Genomic DNA, 19577 nt, shown 5'->3' on the forward strand with positions numbered 1-19577 from the left:
CTCATTTCTAGGCTGATTCAACACACTCTGCTATTTTCTTTTAATTAGTTTCTGCAGACTTCAGCACTCAAGACTTTTTCTGCCAGAATCAGGCAACACTGAAGTTTAATAGTCAATCTATTCACATCTACCCAACTCTGGAAATAGAAAGCCAAGGACCAGAAATCAAGTAGAAAAATTAAACTGCTATCACCATACTATAAAGAGTAGACCAGCTTTCATTTCCAGCAATTGCAATCACACTACCATCTCAACCTCATAAGAGATTTGTATCACCTGAAGAGCTTTGTTCACTTAGTCTGATTAATCAACAGCTGCCAAATTGTGAAGTTTTTCAACCCTCATTTTCTACAACTTCCAACTTTATCTAAATCACAGTTTTGTCTTTATCTAACTTGATAAACAATTTCCATCACTGGCACTTTACAAAGGAACTCAGAAAAGAAGAAAAAAGCAGGCTCTGAAAGAAGAGTAGAAGAAAGAAACAAATGCAGTGACAACAATGAGTATGGTAGAGTGAAAAACTTTCCAGAATACAGACAGCAGCACACCAAGGAAATAAAACAAATTATTTGCTCTGCATGCTAAGGGAGCTGCAGGTTCAGCTTTCACATCCCAGCCATTGAGAGGTCTATCAGCCTCCACTCCCTTTGCAAGAAATTGCACTCCTGTTTGAAGCTGTGCAGAAAGAAGGAGCAGAGCATCTGAAACACAGGACACCTGGACCACCTCAGCCCTTGCTGCTACATTTCTTGCATGATGATCCAGGTGATGGAACACAAAAGCTTCACTGCTCTGACCAAATGGACTTCTGTACAACTGCACATCTTCACAGGATAGGGAGAAGGCATAATAAAATATGGCAATATGCATTACTTAATTTATAAATTAATAAATATATGTATGTATCAAGTGCTGACCAAGAATTTCAAGCAGTGAACTTTGCATCATTTTCTTAGAACAAACAGGGTAAGAGAATAGGAAGTTACAGAAAAGCAACCTTAGATTTTTTTTTTAATAAAGACAACCTTTCCCAGTCAAAGAAAAGTTAGTGTGTATGTGCTTTAGATTGTTAGCAAAATTAAAACTATTTGTATTTGTCTTACAGAATGTTATTTCCATTTTCTTCAAGAGCAGCTAACAATTGTCTAATGAACACATTCTGAAAGTATGAGTTCTTTTATTATCACTGTAAATTAAGAGAGGTGACAGAGGGTATTTTCTCTCAAGTTGCTCTGTTTGTTTCTTCACTGCTTACAACTGAAAAGATGGGCTCAAAACGCTGGAATGGGAACACTAAATCCATTCAGGAGGTACAAATGCTGTAGGGAGAACACACAGTTAGCTCTTGTGCAGTCACTGCAATATGATTGCTGATGATACCAACGTAATTTAAAAAGTACCAGGTAGCCTTAACTTCTGAGGGATCTAAAGCAAGGTATGGATTGTCACAGCAGCTGTAGTAATACTGGAAAATGACAAGCATCCAGCATCATCACACAGTCAGGGCTAAACTGTTCTGCTGTGAGGCTTGGTTGAGCTCTTGGATCAGGAACACAGCCTGATCCATGGAGCACATGGACAGATGAGATGTCAAGCCTGTTTATCAGAGCCTGTACTCAAAGAACGCCTTTCACCAAGAGCATGAGAATACTTTACAGCCCTGAACCACTCACACACCATAGAAAGATTCCCATCTCTGCAGGGAGCTCCAACATTTCCTCTGCCAACATTAGTGCTTCTGTTTCTATTCTAGAACATTGAGAAGATGGGCACAGACTGAACAGGGCAGGTGCTGTATTAAGGTATAATAACACAGGTCACATTTATTCTGTGCCATTTGAATCTCCTCTCAGCAAAAGCAGACTGTGCACTCACTTTGCACTTTCAAGTCTCATCCAAACACTAAATCAGCACACAGCAAAACACAAATCATGACCCCAGGAACAGCTCAAGGGTCTCACCATGCAGTACAGCAGCAGCAGCACCCACCTGAAGTGGTGCACATTTGGGGCACCACAGTCAGCTGGCATTTCAGAAACCTCATCTACATCTGCCAGGGCAGCTTTGTCACCAACACCATGCAAGAATATTTCATCAGTAGTGCCCAAAATGTGTCCTTTGTTAACCTATCACCTTTTTTCCTTCTGTAGCATAAATAGTAAGCAAATAGTAAAGTAAATAGTTTAGCTCAAGACTGAAGCCTCCAGCAATTTGCAAAGCATTCTTTGATACTGTTAAACTATTTACTACATATAAAAACTGCTACACATACATATAACTGTTAGTTCACTGCACTGTTTTCTAAAAATGTTTTGGACTGACTAAAATGTGTAGAATAAAATCATACCTGCACATCCTTTAAAATACCAGGCCAGAGTAAGGAGGGGGGGTGGGGGGGCAGAAAGGCAAAATAATAGAAGAGATGACAGAAAATTTCAAGAAAACTGAAAAATACAACAGACATTTCCACAGCAGTTTGGGAAGGATTAGTAAATCTGAAAATAAATACGTGTCTGTTTTTTATAGAAAACAGCTCAGTCTAAAAATCAACATGTAATAGGAAATTTAGCAACATCAGAGTACATCCTTGAAGAAGAAAATCATTCTAAATAGAACACTTTTCTACCATACTTCCTCAGCACTCACAAAATGCATGAATTTTCCTGTAGGCTGAGACAATTGCAAAAGAGATATAATTGATATATCTTTGTATGCGAACATACCTTACCCATCAAAGTCTAAAAATCACATATTAACAATTCTCTAATTGTTAGTACTCTATGATCTTTATACTATTACATGCTTTGGACATAACTTTTGGAAAAAAACCTCAAACAATGAAACCTGATAATCCAGTATGAGAAACTTCATCTCTATACCAATCTTTTTGTAGTTTAATGCAACCTAGTTAGTTCAGGATTAGAAACATTAAAATGAGAATGTGTGAATTGCGGGGTTTTTAATTAAACAAATATTATTTCACTATTCAAACCAGAAAATCGTGACTTTATAAAAAAGAACAATCCTGACCATAAGGTTTAAATATTTTTTTCCAATTAAAGAGAGTAGGTAACTACATCCTATATATTAAACTCATTGATTTCTTCCGAATGAAAGCAATTTTTCCCGTGTCATCCCACTGCAGATATCAATCTCTCTACAAATGCCAGTCTAAATATCAGCAGCAGTGACAGACCTAGTGTATGAGTTCATTACTCTACAAACACAGGGAAAACACACAGCATTTGTGGGGGTGGGGAGAGAGATAACAACACTTCCACCATTACAAAATAAATTCTTTCTTACCTTGGTTGCAGGTTTTTCCCATGTATCCTGGGTGGCACTTACACTTGTTTGGCCCAATGCATTCACCATGTTTGCATCCTGGCTGGCATATAGCTGCAAATAGAGGAATACTCATTTTTCCATTCCAGTCACAGCTGACAGTGCTTTACTTTGAAATGAACAGCAATTACCTAACAAATAGTAGTACTATGTTATATTCAGAAAATAAATACAGAACTCCAAGAAATAATAGAAAGCCATTTTTTGGTACCTCTCTCAATATGACACAAACAAAATTCATAAAAAAAAAAACTTTCAAAGCTTCCATAACAAATAACAAAAGCATTGCTCTTGAAGAAGTATATGCATTCATGCACAAATATATTTTTGCTGATGTTGGATTAGCCAACAGGAATATTCTCCTGTGCAACAAAAAACATTTGACAGATGAAAATTTTAAACAGCATTTCTAAGTCTTTTTCATTAGAAATACTTTTCTAGTATTAAACCTACTTTTTAAACCTACTAGAAAATGCAGTATTTACTATGCTCTAAGATGATGTTTATCATTATATGGCAAAATGCAGATACACAATCCTGCTGAGCTCTCTGCTGAAGCAAGATAGACACAAAATAGACAGAAATCAGATAGTAGCATAAATCCTGCAACCAGGATTTATCTATTTACCCTAGCTTAAAGTTCATTTTATAAAGTAACAGTATCATTTGGAATTTTAAGTAACTAACTAGATCCAGCTGCAATATTAATCTGACAACAAGGGGCTGTATTGTAAAACTGGATGTATCAAGGTCATAATTTAACAGAAATCTGCCAGAACACACACAAAAATGTAATCTGCCTTCCAGCCAAGCTCTTCAACAGGGCTGAATTAAACAAAATTTAAGAAGAAACAAGATGTTTGTTTTGGTTGTGGAAGAGCTATCCAAATACGTATTTGGTGCTCTGAAAATCTCCTCCATAAGATTTAAAGCATCCAGCATTGGCAATTCCTATAAATATATTCAGAGAAGTAACAGTTAGCATAGAAGGAGTTTGCTCCAGTTTCAGGACTGCCTTTATTTAGGACTGTTTTAGCACAGGTCAGGCATGTTTTTTGTTAAGTGTAGTGTATACAAATAATCAGTGATAGATCCTGAGACCATAAAACCTTGTTTAAAATCTACAGTTCTGCTCCTATTGGATCTTCCTAATATCGTGGCAAACTCTCCTTCCAAACAGTTGTTAAGGAATATCTTAAAAGGTAATATAAATGAAAGATTTTGTTTTTTCCCCCCAGCAAACACTGTCTGGAAACAAAGAAATGAGATTCATATTTAGAAACGCCTCTCTATGGAAGTTTAAGGGAAAGGAGCTTCTCAGACTAATAAAAGGGTATGTTTCAGGAGGGATGTCCTTGGGAAACGGACAGGTCTGACTGAAAGCAACTGATCCATCATGAGACACTTCTAGAACACTGCACTTGGAAACACTTACTGCTTTTTAATCACTATGGCCATAAAAAGGAAAAAAGGATCTCCTTTATTAGGAGTTCATTTAGATGCTGAGATTCTTATCTTCCTTCACAGACCCAGGTCTAATCAGAGGTGATGGTGGCAAACTGGGAACAATGAAGACCAACTTAATGACTTCAAAGTTACAAGGGAAAAACAAAGGCTGTGATCTGAACTACATTAGAGAAAAAAGAAATTACTATAAATATGTTTTTGAAAACTTATCTGAATTTTCAACTGCACTTAGAGCAGATCTGTATTGCAAAGTGGAATACATTTTATGTTATTTAAGTTATTTTTAAGAAACAAGAAGTACCATGGGATCAATTTGGCATAAAGTGTAACAGTTCTGTAACTGAACCTGTGGCAACTTTAGCTGAATTTCTTAAAGCCTTCAACCCTCCCACAATTGCACAGACTGTACCTTAGCAACAGTTCAGAGAAAAAAAAAAAAAAATTCATACTTGAAGACAAAAATCTTTACTACTCCATGGGAGGTGTCCTAATGACCAGCAAATCACTACCCATAAAGTCAAAGTCATCATAAACGCTGGGGGTTTTGCACATTAAATGAGTATTTGGAAACCTTTGTTTACTGCCAAACACTGTTCTTGAAGAAAACCTGTTTATTAGAGTAAGTTCTATGAACTTGGGCTACTTCAGCATTATCAATCTTAGACACAGCAGAAATTCAATACAATATTACAGCTGAAGAATTTCTATATACAGGAGAAAAACTATGCAGTAGGCTTAACAACATCTGTAGTTCAGCGAGCTCCACAGATAAATCTGATGGTATTTCCTATGAGGAATCAAGGATAAAATTTGTGAATCTTCATATCAGCTTTACTGGGGCTTTGCAGGGTGCTCAGGACTAAAGAATCAGATGTTCAGCTGGGTCTGCATGCCTGGCTGGGGTCCCCAGTGACCCCTACCAGAGTGACCAGGCCCAGAGCGGTGGGTCAGCTCCAGCTCTGCCATCTCCAGCATGAAAATCCTCCAAAAGAAAACCTGCCCATAGAAGGCAGTAAATCCACTCACTGACTCCCAGTGAGCTCCATCTGAACACTGGCAACAATCAGATGCAGGTACAAAAATAAGATTAAGCCAGACTTTCAGCATTTCTTTTAATAGCAGACAACTATTTCAGCTGTCTGGCATGAGTCTGAGTATACACTACATGTGCTGATGTGACTGGGTATTTTAGTTCTCCACTCTACTTGTTTTCTTGCAAAGCTCCAGACACAAAAGAACAGAATACTGCAGTCACTCCATTCACACATAGACAAATGGAGTTTCTGCATTTTTTGAAAACAAGTAGACTCCCAAGTAACACAGAAAAAAAAGTCCTTCAATTACTACTTTTTGCCTCTTGAAAATGTAAAGATTTCTCCACAACCAATAAGCCATCATTTCCTTCCCAGTGACCCACATTTACAATGACTGAAATAACCCACATCTCTGGATTTCAGCCTCTTATGTAACACTTGCTTCCCTACTAGGGAAGAAGGAAATGTAGACAGAAGAGTTACACCAGAATGAGAAAGTCACTCTCTTACATAGGGTAGTGAAATCCAGAAGAGTACAAAAAGGGCTGCCAAAAATCAGTAAAAACTTTCTATTCTTTATAATAGTAATTGTAGTAAACAAAAGTTAAAACTATACTTGCATAGACAAGTGCCACTCAAAATCAGACAGCTAATTTACTGTTGAATCAGTACCAAAACAGACCTACCACATCTCCAAGGATTACTCTGAAAGCTGTTTAGCTGCACTCCCATTGGGTAGTAAATGTGGACTGACACAGACAGAAAAAAAATCCTAAGCACAGGAATTTTCATCTTCAGTCAAGTCTTGCATTTTTATCTGTGGCATAGAATAAACCATAACTAAACTTTCCTTTTCACTTTACTGACCAATTCATTCAAGAGATAATCAGTAAACAAATCTCTGGTCTCATGATTATTCATTTCAGTTGGATCATTTTAAATGCCTTTTTTGGGGTCGGATGTGAAGATCTGCTCTTAGTTCCCATTAATTTCAAGGAGATATCCTAGAGACTTTTTATTTGGCCACAAATCTAACTGTGTACCCATTTTCAAGGTTGGCAAGAACTACCTTTGTCCTCCAAAATAAGGTGACAAATACCACATTTTAAGTCTCACTTAAACTTCAGGACAAATTAAAACTTCCTGTAAAAATAACATAAGGAATTGAAATGTGAATGGGTGGTTTGGGTTTATGATTGGTTGTTTGCTTTTTCTTTTCTACAAATGTGGGAGAGTGGAAGAAAGAATTTCTGGTGAAATCCACATACTGTTAGCACACATTATGCTAGTGCAAAAGCCAGAAGCCACCCATCTTCTGAGCCACTGCTTGCTGTTGGTGGCATCCAAGCATGACTCAATCATTCTGAATTATTGTTTCTTAATTGTTGCATAAATACAACAAATGAAAAACACATTCAACAAATTCATTATGGGTCTGTAATGCTGGTTTGGTTTTTTTTCACTTCATCTGTATTTTCTCACTGCACACAGTCCCCTCAGAACTGCTTTGGAAGTACCCCTCAGACTCAGCTCCTCTGCATTAAGCTGCCCATTTTTGAGGGCATGGGTGACTACCACATGCTGTCCCCTCTATTCCTTCTCTTCTAGAATGTTAACATTAATGATCTATTTCTCAACCACAAAACACTGTTTGGTGGAGTCCTAGTCATAAGATTGCACTGCCTGGTTCATACCTGACTAATTCTTCATTTGTGGCCAACAGAAATTCCTGAGCTTTCTTAATGGATTGTCTCCAGCAATTAAAATCTGCTTGGTCTTCCAACACTCCTAGCTATGTTTCTCATTGAAACAGCACTGGGTGTAATTGTTACATTCTTTTTCTCTGCTTTGCCTCCCAATTTCTGAACTTCTTTTCATCTCCCTGAAGTCTAAAATTATGCACAGAAATACCTGCACCTGAAATAAACTATGCTAACCATCTGTCTGAATAGCCTTATTTCTGCCTTCTCTGCCCAAGTAACATATTTGGCAAAAAAAAAAAAAAGTAACATATTTGGGCAAAAAATAACTATTTATTGACTGCAGATCCCAGCTCCTTAAAATTCAATTTGCTCCAGCACTGCAAGTAATTTGTGCAGCAGCCCAGAAATGATTACATAACGTATTCAGCTTCACAAACCTCTACTGGATCCTCTTACACTGCTGATTGCAGAACACATTTTCCATCTTCAGATCATTTCTTACGTTCCCCCAGTGCCAGCTTTCTAAGAAGACTGGCATGCTGGTGAAAGAATCTTTCCTCTATGCTGCCTCCTCCACCTGAACCTGCCTGCCTTTCTCCTGTGGTGCTCACAGACCACAACACCAAGTTCCATAACACTCCTCTCCCTCAGTCAGCTGCAGCTCACATCTCTCTCTTTCTGTTTACCTTTCGCAATTCTTTGTAAATTATGCAATCATATAAACATGCTCAGGAAAATGATACTGCCTCATTCAAAGTAATTTTGATCTAGAATCCCAAAGGTACGAGCTAATTTGTAAAATATATCATTGCAGATCTTTCAGAGCTGTATGTTTCTTTTTTGTTCAACTACATACTTCAATTATGGCAAGAGAATGCATAAAGCTTACCCTGCCTCAAATTTACTAGAAGGTGGTAAAAACACATCGTACCCATAACTCACATTAGAGAATTGCTTCTGAAAAAGTGACTTTGCTTCCCAAATATGTGTATATATCACAGAATATATCTCTGCAGAGATAATTAATAAGCCTGACCAGGGCAACCAGGTGTTCATTTTCAGATCATTTCATCTGCGTAACACTCTATTTTTCTTTTCTTTGGAAGGTAATAAATGCCCTTGACCAACTTCTATAACTAGAAATTGACAAAAGCATCAGACAAAATGGTAGTATCTAATGCCTGAATATTTTTTCACAAATTACTCGCCCTTATTTGTGACATTCATGTTGTCAAAATGCTTGCTTAAGTTTTTATCTGAAACACACATTCCATTAAGTAAGCAGCCCCTCACTTTTCATGCACAACTCCAACACTTGCCCAAGTAAATCAGTTACTCAGCTTGCACATATGATTCTGGTAACTGCACATTAACATGACAAACTGCAACCAGTGGGGACCATTCACTGCCGTGAATTCTTGGCTTGGCTATGACTGCTGCCAAATGTGCTTCTAAACCACAGAGACAAATCCAGACTCTGGTTTATGAACGCCTTGCTATTCAGAACAGCACTACACAGCATGCATAACTTAAGCATGGGTAACACTGACATGAATAGGATTTAATGAAGTCAGTAGAAGTTAATCTAATGCTTATACACTTAAATACTCTTTACTAAAAATCAGCAAGAAATCTCATCTAACACATGCAAAATTAGAAAAGCAAGAAATATTTCATGCTTTGTCAAGCTTCATGTTTGCATTTCAAGTGCTTCACTAAAACTGCTTAAAGAATGGTGCTTATCATCTCAAATGCCTTTTTGTTACCAGAATTTTTCTGTCTACGGAATTTCAACAGGTAGAAAAAGGACAGCATGAGTATCTCTATGTGATGACAGAACCCAAACTGGGTCCTATTGATATTTTTATTCGAATATAAAACATCCACTGGCTTCATAATAACAAAGTATCATAATAACAAAGGTGATCTCAGCTTAGCGTTATCTGCAAATTTACTAATGAAAGACTCTATCCTCACCCAGCCATCAATAAAAATGCTGAACAGGACTGGCCCCATCACAGACCCCTGGGGGACTCCACTGGTGGCTGATCCCCAGCTGGATGCAGTTCCATTCACCAGCACTCTCTGGGCTATCCAGACAGTTCTTAACCCAGTAAAAAGTGCCCCTGTCCAAGCCATGGGCTGCAGCTTTTCCAGGAGTGTGCTGTGGCAGACAGTGTCAAAAGCCTTGCTGGAGTCCAGACAACATCCCACAGCCTTTCCTGCATCCACCAGGTGGGTCACTTGGTCATAAAATGAGATCAGGTTGGTCAAACATGACCTCCCCCCCTAAACCCACAGCTGTATCTGATCCTCTGGCCATCCTGTACGTGCTGTGTGATGCCATTCAATATCAACTGCTCCATTAACTTACCCAGTACTGAGGTCAGGCTAATGGGCCTGTAATTACCAGGATCCTACTTCCCACCCTTTTTGTGAATGGGTGGCACATTGGTCAGCTTCCAGCCATCTGGAACTTCACCAGTGAGCCAGGAACAAACAATTCCTAACATCAATTCCTAAGCAGCTGCAGACTACAGCCCTGGGTAGCAAATGCTGATTTCATTTTGCTCTAACATTCCAGGTTCTACACTGCTGGAGACCAAGGGCTGTAAAGCTTCCCTGTTCTGAGAAGGACAGTCTGTAGTGAAACTGCAAAGCAGGCAGTGGGGGGCAGTAAGTGCCTCAGCCATCCCAAAATAACCTCCTACCGCACATGATTCAATGCCATGAAAGCAAATTAGGCTCCTAGGTCTGACAGCTTGTAAATGCATTGCTGGTAATACAAAAAAATTGCAGAAAGGAAAAAAATAGTGCACAGGGCTTGAGGGTAAAATAAAGAAAAGGAATGAAAAGGGAAAAGCATCGTATTTTAGAAAATAAGTATCATTGTATAGGCATCCGGGGTAAAATACCCCTGTTAAATTCTCTCCCCCCTCATCTTCCCCAAATCAAATGCTTAAAAAATGAAAAACAACGAAAAGTATCTTCTTGTCACATATTATAATTTCCATGTAAACATATGACTTCAAGGTCATAACTCCAAGTCAAAATCTTGCCAAAATTATTTCAAGAAATACGTTCAGCTAACCTTTGGGCTGGCACCTTAGGCTGGCTATTCTCTGCCTTAAGACGTAGAATGCTGCAAAACAAATATCCAAAAGAGAAATTCCAGATTTTTTTTTTTTTCTCTGTAAGGAGGATGGACTTGGCTGTGGTTTTTATCAACTTGTTACATTCCTGGAGAATTACATACATTCAACATTCAGAGCTTCTCTGCAATAAAAAAAAATTCTGGCACACATTTAAAATTGGAAATGCATCAGTATTTCATTAGGAGATTTAACAAACACAGTCTGATACATAAGAGTAATTAAATATAATGATGTGATGCTATTCTTATTCAATCAACTAAAGACCTACACTTTGTCAAATTTCATACAGTAAGTAGTTGTAAAAAAATCTCATGATTCACAGTTCAGGTTCAACACTTCCATCAACAGAACACAAATGCTTTTCTTAAAGACACAGTATCCTTCCATTTAAGTACGGGTATATATTTTTAATTTAATGCTGTGTCTCCACAGCACAACTACAAAGGCTTAGCATCTGGATGCTAATTTGAGAGCAATGCAAATTACACTCATTTATATGTATTTGAACATCTGCAACCAATAAACATGTTGGCATGCAAATTTACTGGTCATTTTTATAATGCTTAAAAATGTAACGTCATCTAAATTTAAAGCAATACTTGTTCTTGCTACCACATGAAACAAGATATGCTACAAAACTTAAGTAAGATGAAAACAGATATAGGTTTCAGGCTATTCAAAATTAATTTATTTGCCAATAAATTTAATGCTACCAGCATGGCTTGTGACACAGCCTTGTGATAGCAGGCTGGGACTTGAGCAACTTCAGCTCTTTGTTTTTAAGTAATGTGTGACCAAAACTTGAAGGGCTTTCTATGATTGCAGCTTATACTAGCTTAAATTAGTTTTAACTAGGAAGTCCCTTAGCTTTGGTTACAGTGAAAGAAAGCTCCTCAGGTTGTTGTTGGGCTTTCAGAGAGGATGCAATTACAAATATATTACAGTTATTATTGGTCAAATCACATTACTGATGACATTTCCTTAGGAAAAAGTGAGCTGCAAAACTACTAATCTACATATGCAGTGCATGAGGAGTGCAGTAGGGAAATGGAAAAGGATACTGTATCTTTAACACAGTAAAGTCATGCTTTAAAGGCATAAAGGTTCTAAACTAGAAAAAAAAAACAAACAACTGAATAAAAATAGCAAAACCTCATTTTTATTCTTGATTAGCAGTGTAAAGCAGCACTGCAATTCTGTATAAAACACCTTTTCTCTGAAAGGTGCCAGGGATGATGCACAAAAATATCAGTCATTTTGTAAGAAGCAGACATACTTCATATGAGCATTTATTAAACACTCCCAACACAATGCATTAATTCAGACTGTGATCTTGCAACCACAAATTCAGTAGCAAAACCCTTACTGACTTTAGGGATGCTTCTGCTAGTGGATCAGCCTCCTAGGAACCAGCATTTTCACAGCTCATTATTGACACAATCACGGCTTTATTTTTGTGCATCGTGGGCTATACAGAATTGCCTTTTCCACTGAAAGCAATGGTATGTGCAGGAAACAGAAGTCCCAAGCAGCCCATGGCCTCTTCTCCCATTGATGTGCCGGATGATTTATATGGGAAAACTCCCATCAACTTTATTGTTAGCTATATGAAACCTCCTTCTGTGCATCAATGAGAGAACAGCCACTGCTTCCTCCCCCTCCCACCACCTCACACCCCTGAAAGAGATTGCACAGAACAGGTACACAGCCTTTGAGCTCATCAGGACAGGAGCAGCAGCACAGAAACTGCAAGAGCCTTCCCAAAGGCCACGAGAAGGCAGCAGCATGCACAGTTCCCAGCAAAGCACTCAGCCATGCCTGCATCTGCTATACATCAACTTGTACAAGCTCCTCTCTCTTGCAAGTCCTCTTCAGAACATCCTGAAATCATACGCTTTCTACTGTTTGGCTAAATCTAAATACTAGCCTGACACCATTTAATTAACACTTTTTCAGTGATGGATGTAAAGCTAAGGGGAGGTGTAAGCTGATGGTTTGACTTTTTACATTCTTGACTATTCTGTCCCTAGTCCTTTAAGCCAATCACGGTGGGAAACTACTTTGTTGACCTATTCTGGGTTTGCTTCCTAGGTAAAACACAAACCTCAGCATGGGGAGATAACCAGATGGAGCTACAACCTATGGGCTCTCTGGAAGAGCATGCTCATCTTCACCACCATTTCTTGAGACAGACTGCATAGCTTTTCTTACTGTTTAAGGATAATTACACACAGAAGTGTGTGAAGTCACAAAATATCACTGCTTATCAAATCTGTTTTCAGTTAATTTTCTTTTCCTGTTAAGCATGTTCCATTGGTCAAACTTTCTATCCATCAGACAAAATCTGCTGACTCTAACAGTCACACAGACTCCAGTCAGCAAAGGATCTGACAGTAGACCTGCATTTGTTTATAGAAGCTGAAGATCTAGTCTTCTTTTCTGAACATATGTTAACCCAGCAGACGGAACCATTTTTGCCATCACCTCTAGCAAAGGAGTTGTCCAAACTGTAATGCAGAATGAGAATTCAAGCCACTTCATATTGCTTTTCTTTTAAAAATCCTGCTTAACCTTTTAAATCTATGTTGAAGTATTATCTCTTTCTACAGTTTTTTTGCTACTAAACTGCAGCTAGAATTTTGAAACAATTTTTACATCTGTAGTGCACTTTGACTACATATAACTGGTGTACAAATCAATTACAAACAGACATACAAGCCAGGTTCAAAGCAGGAGTATTTTGTTTATAAAAGACACACACAGGCGGAAACCATTTTTATAGCTTTTGAAAGAACTACAGAGATATTTATGAGCAAGCTGAAAAAGAGGCAGAGAGACCATTAGTTTTAAGAATAGTTTTGAGGGAACCTGGATAGATGAATGGCAAGAATACCCACAAATAATTATTTTTTGCATTTGTGCAAGATGTGTTCAAGGACAGGTGTCCTGACTTTATCTTCCCTGTGTCCTTTAAAAGCCCCTGAATGGGCTCTGGGTTAGGACAACACATTCAGTACCACAGATGCAGTTGCCTTACAATGCAAAAGCACTCTGGAACTAAAAATGCACTTCTGATACCTGCTTTCACCACAAATACTCTGTCATAGGAAGACACTTCCCCTGCTCTGAGAAAAGAAATCCAGAAGAAACTCCTTCTACCCTTACTTTTGCTCTGGGTTATAGCTCAGCTGCATGCACAACAGTAAGACATAAAGCAAGACAACAACCCTACTTTTAAACATATTTCATCAGGTACTTTATCAACATACCATCTTTCACAGAGGTAGGCTTTTGTGTGATTACTCCCACTTACTGCTATTACTCCCACTCCTACTAATTAAAGTGTGAGTAAATCCCACAGGCTGGGAAACAACACGAGATTTTTGGACTAATTTCAAGTGGCATATTTAATATCTAACTTTAGAGTATTGATACTGTGAGTCCCCCAGTGTAAAGGATCAACTCTATCAATGATGAGGGCACTTCATGGCACCTAATAGTTGGTGCTTAAACATCATTTCTGCTGCTTCCAAATTAGCCTTTTAACACACTAGGTTTAACTATTTAATATGATTTACATACCAAATCAAAATCTAAGAAAAGCTACTTAGTTATGTTCATGATGGAAGTTAGGCACAGTTCTAAATCTAAGCCACTAAAAAAGTGTGGATGGCTTTTCAATCTACAAGAACCAAGACATGCCAGTGAACTTGAGTTATGTTTGTTCAGCCCTTTTGAAAATAGGCCTGTATTTTTATCAATCTCAAAATGCATTTAGCTGCCTAAACATAGATCTCATTGGGTGTTCAAAACCTACAAGAAAATAAAAAAAAAAAAATCCAGCTTATTTCGAAGTTCTTGATTATTTCAGTTTGAAGGACACCTAAATGCATTTACTGGAATTTGAAAGGGCATTTGGGAAGGGAATTTCATGTCATTGCAGAGCAAAGATTTCTACTGGCTGAGATGTAACAGCTGACACTGACAGGGTCTGGAAGCAAGTTTACAGACAGATCAGACGTGTGTGCACAATTCTTGATTGGTGTAAAGAGGAGACAGAGGACGTTGTAAAGGAAGAAGTGTAAATTAAAGGAGGGCCCTATTTCAACTCTTCCTACATGTTTATAAGAGCAGAAGACAGCTGAGTTATGCTGAGTGGTGTTGCTAGGCAGCACTAAGCATGATTATGCTCCATGTGCACTCCTTTGCTAGTCAGAGGGACATAAAAGGAATAACCTCACAAAACCAAGTTTAGCTAACACAGTTTAGTTTCCATTGCAACTCTTTGAATGGATTGTGGATGGAAGATCAGGAGCACAGAGTCACCAAGGCTTAAGGCCTTAAATGACAAGTCAGCTGTGCCACACTCCTGCTCTGTTAGAGCTGACATATCCAAGCTAAGCCTGTGTCACAATTAAGCCATTACCTTAAATCACACAGCTGGTTGAAGCAAACACTTTTTTTTTCCTCAACAGCTGTGGGCAGAGGGCATGCCCACACGAGCTTGGTGGAGCAGCTCAGGTGGACAGCAGAAAACATATCCAGGTATATTAGTGACCCTTGCCCTTGGTTCATCACAGTTCAGAGGCCTCTGCAAACTGGGACCACCCTGTCATGTATCTGTGTGCCTGCTCCACTCAGGCTCCAGCACGGCTCTCACCCTACATTTGTTGTCAGAAGGATAAATTCAGAGATAATTAGTGCCTGCATGGCAAATTATGCATGAGTAAGCAGGTGAGAGTCCAAAGGTGCTGCAGTAGTTGCAGGCATAACAAGGATGGCTCAAGTTGGTTTGAGAAACAGCAGTTCCAGCTCACTAATAAAGAGCTCAGCATTACTGCATAAATATTTGAAGCTTCTTTTTTGGAGAAATTTATAAATTTAGTCTCGCTACTAATTTTTAAGCCTGATTCTATACTTGTTTTCCTTGTACAAACAGAACTTATAGTATAGCACCAAAGAAAATGCACATCTAGAAGAGAAAGTCTGACATCTATTTATGCCACTCATTCTGGGGACAGAGCTAAGAGCTTTACCTTTGACCAGAGAGAAAGCAGAAGTAATAATCATCTTCTTGGGTTTTTGGAAAATTTTCAGCAATAGTCCTTTGTACAGTAAAATACCCAAGTTTTCCTTTGAGGCCAGGAATGTTGCCTTCTGTGCCAGGTTAATCCTTCATACTGGGTGCTACATTCCCAAGGCAGAGAGTTGACTTACAGATTTTCTATTTGGCTGCAAGCACTAGAGAGATTCACTTTCATTTAATGTAATCTCCTGCTTTGTGATATGCCTGGAATTTTCACCACCCGCAATTGGGGCAGATTTTCATGTTCGATTTTGCCAATAGTTTGTCTCCCATTTAAAACAGAGAAGGAGCTGCTGATGGCTTTAGTATAATTTTCACCTAAATATCTGATAGTCTTCTGACCCAGCAATTCAAAAATTATCAGTATGTAAAGAAAGAAAAGGGGGATTATATAGGGGATATTATCACCTAAGTGGTAATTGTACTCTTTTGGAGGTCCGGTCCCAATTACTGGAGATGATCCTAGAAAATACCTATCTACACCATCCTCTAAGTGTGCATGGAGACAAATTTGTGAATAACGGACTAAAATGGAGTGGAAGGAGGTGAGAATACGCCTACCTTTAGCCTTAAGGAAACAAAAAAAAAGCATTTATAGTATCTGAAGAAGCTAGTGCTAAAAATTACCTTACTGGAAAAATTCAAAATACAAAAAATAAATTACACTTTCTGTGTAATATCACTTTTGTCTCATTTCCAATTTTTAATTATGAATCTTTTGATAGCATCACTTTATGCTATTCCTGTCTCCCAATATCATAAAAATGCAAACACAAATCAGATTTGGCAAAAATGAGAAACTGACTTCCACCTACACATCAGCTGTAATTTATGGTCACAGCATGGGAGACAACTTGTCTAAGAAAAGGGCCACAGTGACACAGTAGTCTGGATTCTTTTGGTTTTTGTTTTGCTTTTTTAAAATAATGCAAATTATTGATATTTGCCTTCATAGCCTCAAACATTTAAACACACAATAATTTTTAAATAAAACTGCATCAGGAAAGGTGGACATAGATCCTATTGCCTCTGGAGTAGCCTCAATCAGCCTACTACTACTATTCTTCTTCCTTCTTCATAAATATTCATGCCAAGGAAAGGACTACTTGTTACCAATTAGAGCCCTAAAAATCAAAATTATTCATGGTATGGCCTGAGAGGTATCAATCTGAGAACTCTGTGTCAAAGAAGCAGTATCAGAGATGCCACATTCCAGATGTACATTCCACAGTATTTTAGTAGACATCTTATGTATTTTTAAACCTTGTGGGCTTCTAACATACTTGGGAAGTGAGAAACCAGACTTGCTGCTTACAAATTTGAACAAAACCTTTGCTGAGAGTTGCATTTCCAAGACTTTTCCTGTCTTTAGCCAAATATTTGCCTTGCACGCTATAAAACTTAGAGCATTTAGCACCTGTTTTATTTTGAAAGTGGCTTGGCAAAAACTTATATATGTTTGTGTCACAATAACAAAAAAGAAAATGAAAAAAAAAAGCCAAGTATTAATAGGCTTATTCCTGCAAAAACTTCAGGATGTCTCTCATGTATGTTAAAGACTTGAGTACAGACCCCCGAGATCAAAGGTTGCAATTTTAACAAGCTGGGGTCTCTGTATCACTCCTGACCATTTTAACTTCTGTACAGTACTAGCTGCCTCCACAGAATCCTCATTGAAGGTGTAGTCAATGATGAATATTTACCTACTTGCTTATCCTGCAGTCATATCAAAGAGTCTAGGTAGATGTGAGACTCTCAGAGATGTTTCTCTTCACATGTGACCCAGTAAAAGGATGCTGTCAGGCAGATTTATGCCCTTAGTTTAGGGTTACTGAAAGAATGCTTGAGCTTAATACTTAATTGGAACATTTCCATCAATTTCCTAAGGGAAATAACAGTAATTTTGGTTTTCTTCTGTGATGAAATATTATCACCTTGCAGTGCCTGTAACCTGAGACAGTGTAGTTACACCAGGTTGTAATATCAGAGCACAAAATGAAGCAGAAATCAAAAAGAAATTTCCAAATTCTCACTGCCCTAACTCAATTTCACCTTACTTGACTGCAACAATTTTTAGCACTGCTAAAATTTCAACATGACAGCATCCTTCTAAGTCAGTCAGGCTCACACGTGCAAAAGCCTAGCCCTGCAGTGTCAGGTGTGAACACATGAAAGATGTGACCAGGTGTGTAGAAGCTTTCTCTACAAGTGACTAGAAGCCCCAGCAGCAGAGATACTCACGTTGGCACTGTCCCCAAGCCACTGGGGCCCAGCCCCAGCAGCAGTCAATTCTGCTCCCAAATCGACACAGTCCTGCAGATGAGACCATTTGTCTGGGCCACCTGTTCAACAACACAGTTCAACAAAGTCTGGTGAAACTTTCTGAAAGTAGCTAAAATCGTCCTAGAGTAAAAGAAAAAATCTACCAACCAACCAAAACATCCTAAAAGAAAAAGAGCAGCAAGAAACCCTCCTGCATAGAGATATGTATTTTTTTACTTTCATTGAGAGAGTAACTGCTCTCAGCTAATACTAAGATATCTCTATCATTAATACTTTGTTTACTTCAAAAAATGCAAATGACAATAGGTGAAGAGGGGAAAAGGTAACTAGGATAACTGAGCAAAGCCTGAAAAAGCTGACATGCTTTGCAGTACGCTCACTGCTGCCACTCCCAGGCTGGCACTGAACAGAAGTTCCGAAGTCTGAAACAGAATTTATAGTATGGAATAAATGCCATCATAAAGTTTAGGCATTGTTTCAGTTCACAATATATGGCAAAATTTTCTCACTGATATGGCCAACCTGTCTCACTAAAACGTTAATGGAAAAAAAAGAATGAAAACAAAAGCTTCTTGGACTCTTAAGCAGAAATTAAGTATAAAAGGAGAGCTGCACTCTTCCCTAGTTCCAAAGAAAACATACCACGGCCTCACGCAGTTATAAACTAGTGACACGAATCAGCAATGTCTTTTAACGACAGGCTGGAATCCCGTGAGCGCTGCGTTTGAGCAAATCCTTATTTATTTAAAAAAAGAAAGGAAACCCTGGGAAGGGCGGGGGTGGCGCTGGCCGCTTGCCCCGCACGGCGCAGCGTCGCGACACTGACAGCACACGAGCCCTGGAGGACACGGCGCGACACGGCCCGCGGGCACACGCGCCCCGAGCTTCGTGCCAGGACTTGAGCCGCGATCCCGCCGCCGTCTGTTCGCAGCGCCTCCGGGCGCCAATAAACTCATTTTATCTCTACAGCACGCGATGCGCTTTGTTTTTAATTCTTGCGGGACGCGCCCCCGCCAGAGCAATGAACTTCTCTTACACCTAAGCCCGCGCTGAGACTGCCGAGCCTGGAGCGGCACTCGGAGGGCTCGGTGCCGGGGGGCTCGGGAGCGGCACTCGGAGAGCGGGAGGCTGAGGGCTCCGTGCCGGGGGGCTCCAGGAGCGGCACTCGGAGGGCTCCGTGCTGGGGGCTCGGGAGCGGCACTCGGAGAGCGGGAGGCTGAGGGCTCCGTGCCGGGGGGCTCGGGAGCGGCCCTGCGCCTCCACCTGCGGCCCCCGCCCGGCACCGCTGCCCGCACCGGGAGCGCCACACGCGTCCCGCCGAGGGCTCCGGCCGCCCCGCCTCGCCAGGACCCAGCCCCGATGCCAAGCAGGAGCCCGGGGGCCACCACAGAGCCCCGCGTCAGCAAGGGGAGAGCCCGGGCTCCCTCCGCTCTCCCTGAAGGAACGGAGACTTCGCCCGCCCGGCCGGTCCCGGCCGCCGCCCCCGCTCTCCCCGCGCCTA

At 39.7% G+C, this 19577-nt stretch overlaps 1 protein-coding gene across 11 annotated transcripts in view; it reads right to left on the reverse strand.

The window, feature by feature from the left end:
* NPNT (nephronectin) overlaps positions 1–19577 on the reverse strand; it is a 134654-nt gene that overhangs the window by 27032 nt on the left and 88045 nt on the right. For 5 of the 11 annotated variants that reach the window (XM_079305767.1, XM_079305764.1, XM_079305770.1 and 2 more), the window contains 3 exons: positions 18035–18135; positions 10644–10694; positions 3310–3402 (listed from right to left, as the gene is read on the reverse strand). In XM_079305767.1, the coding sequence (XP_079161893.1) occupies positions 3310–3402; positions 10644–10694; positions 18035–18135 (245 nt within the window). Of the gene's footprint in view, positions 1–3309; positions 3403–10643; positions 10695–18034; positions 18136–19112; positions 19132–19577 lie in introns of those variants that run through there. The other 6 variants (XM_079305766.1, XM_079305765.1, XM_079305772.1 and 3 more) reach the window with 2 other exon arrangements.

This window comes from Erithacus rubecula (assembly GCF_903797595.1).
Source record: "Erithacus rubecula genome assembly, chromosome: 5".
NCBI lineage: Eukaryota > Metazoa > Chordata > Aves > Passeriformes > Muscicapidae > Erithacus > Erithacus rubecula.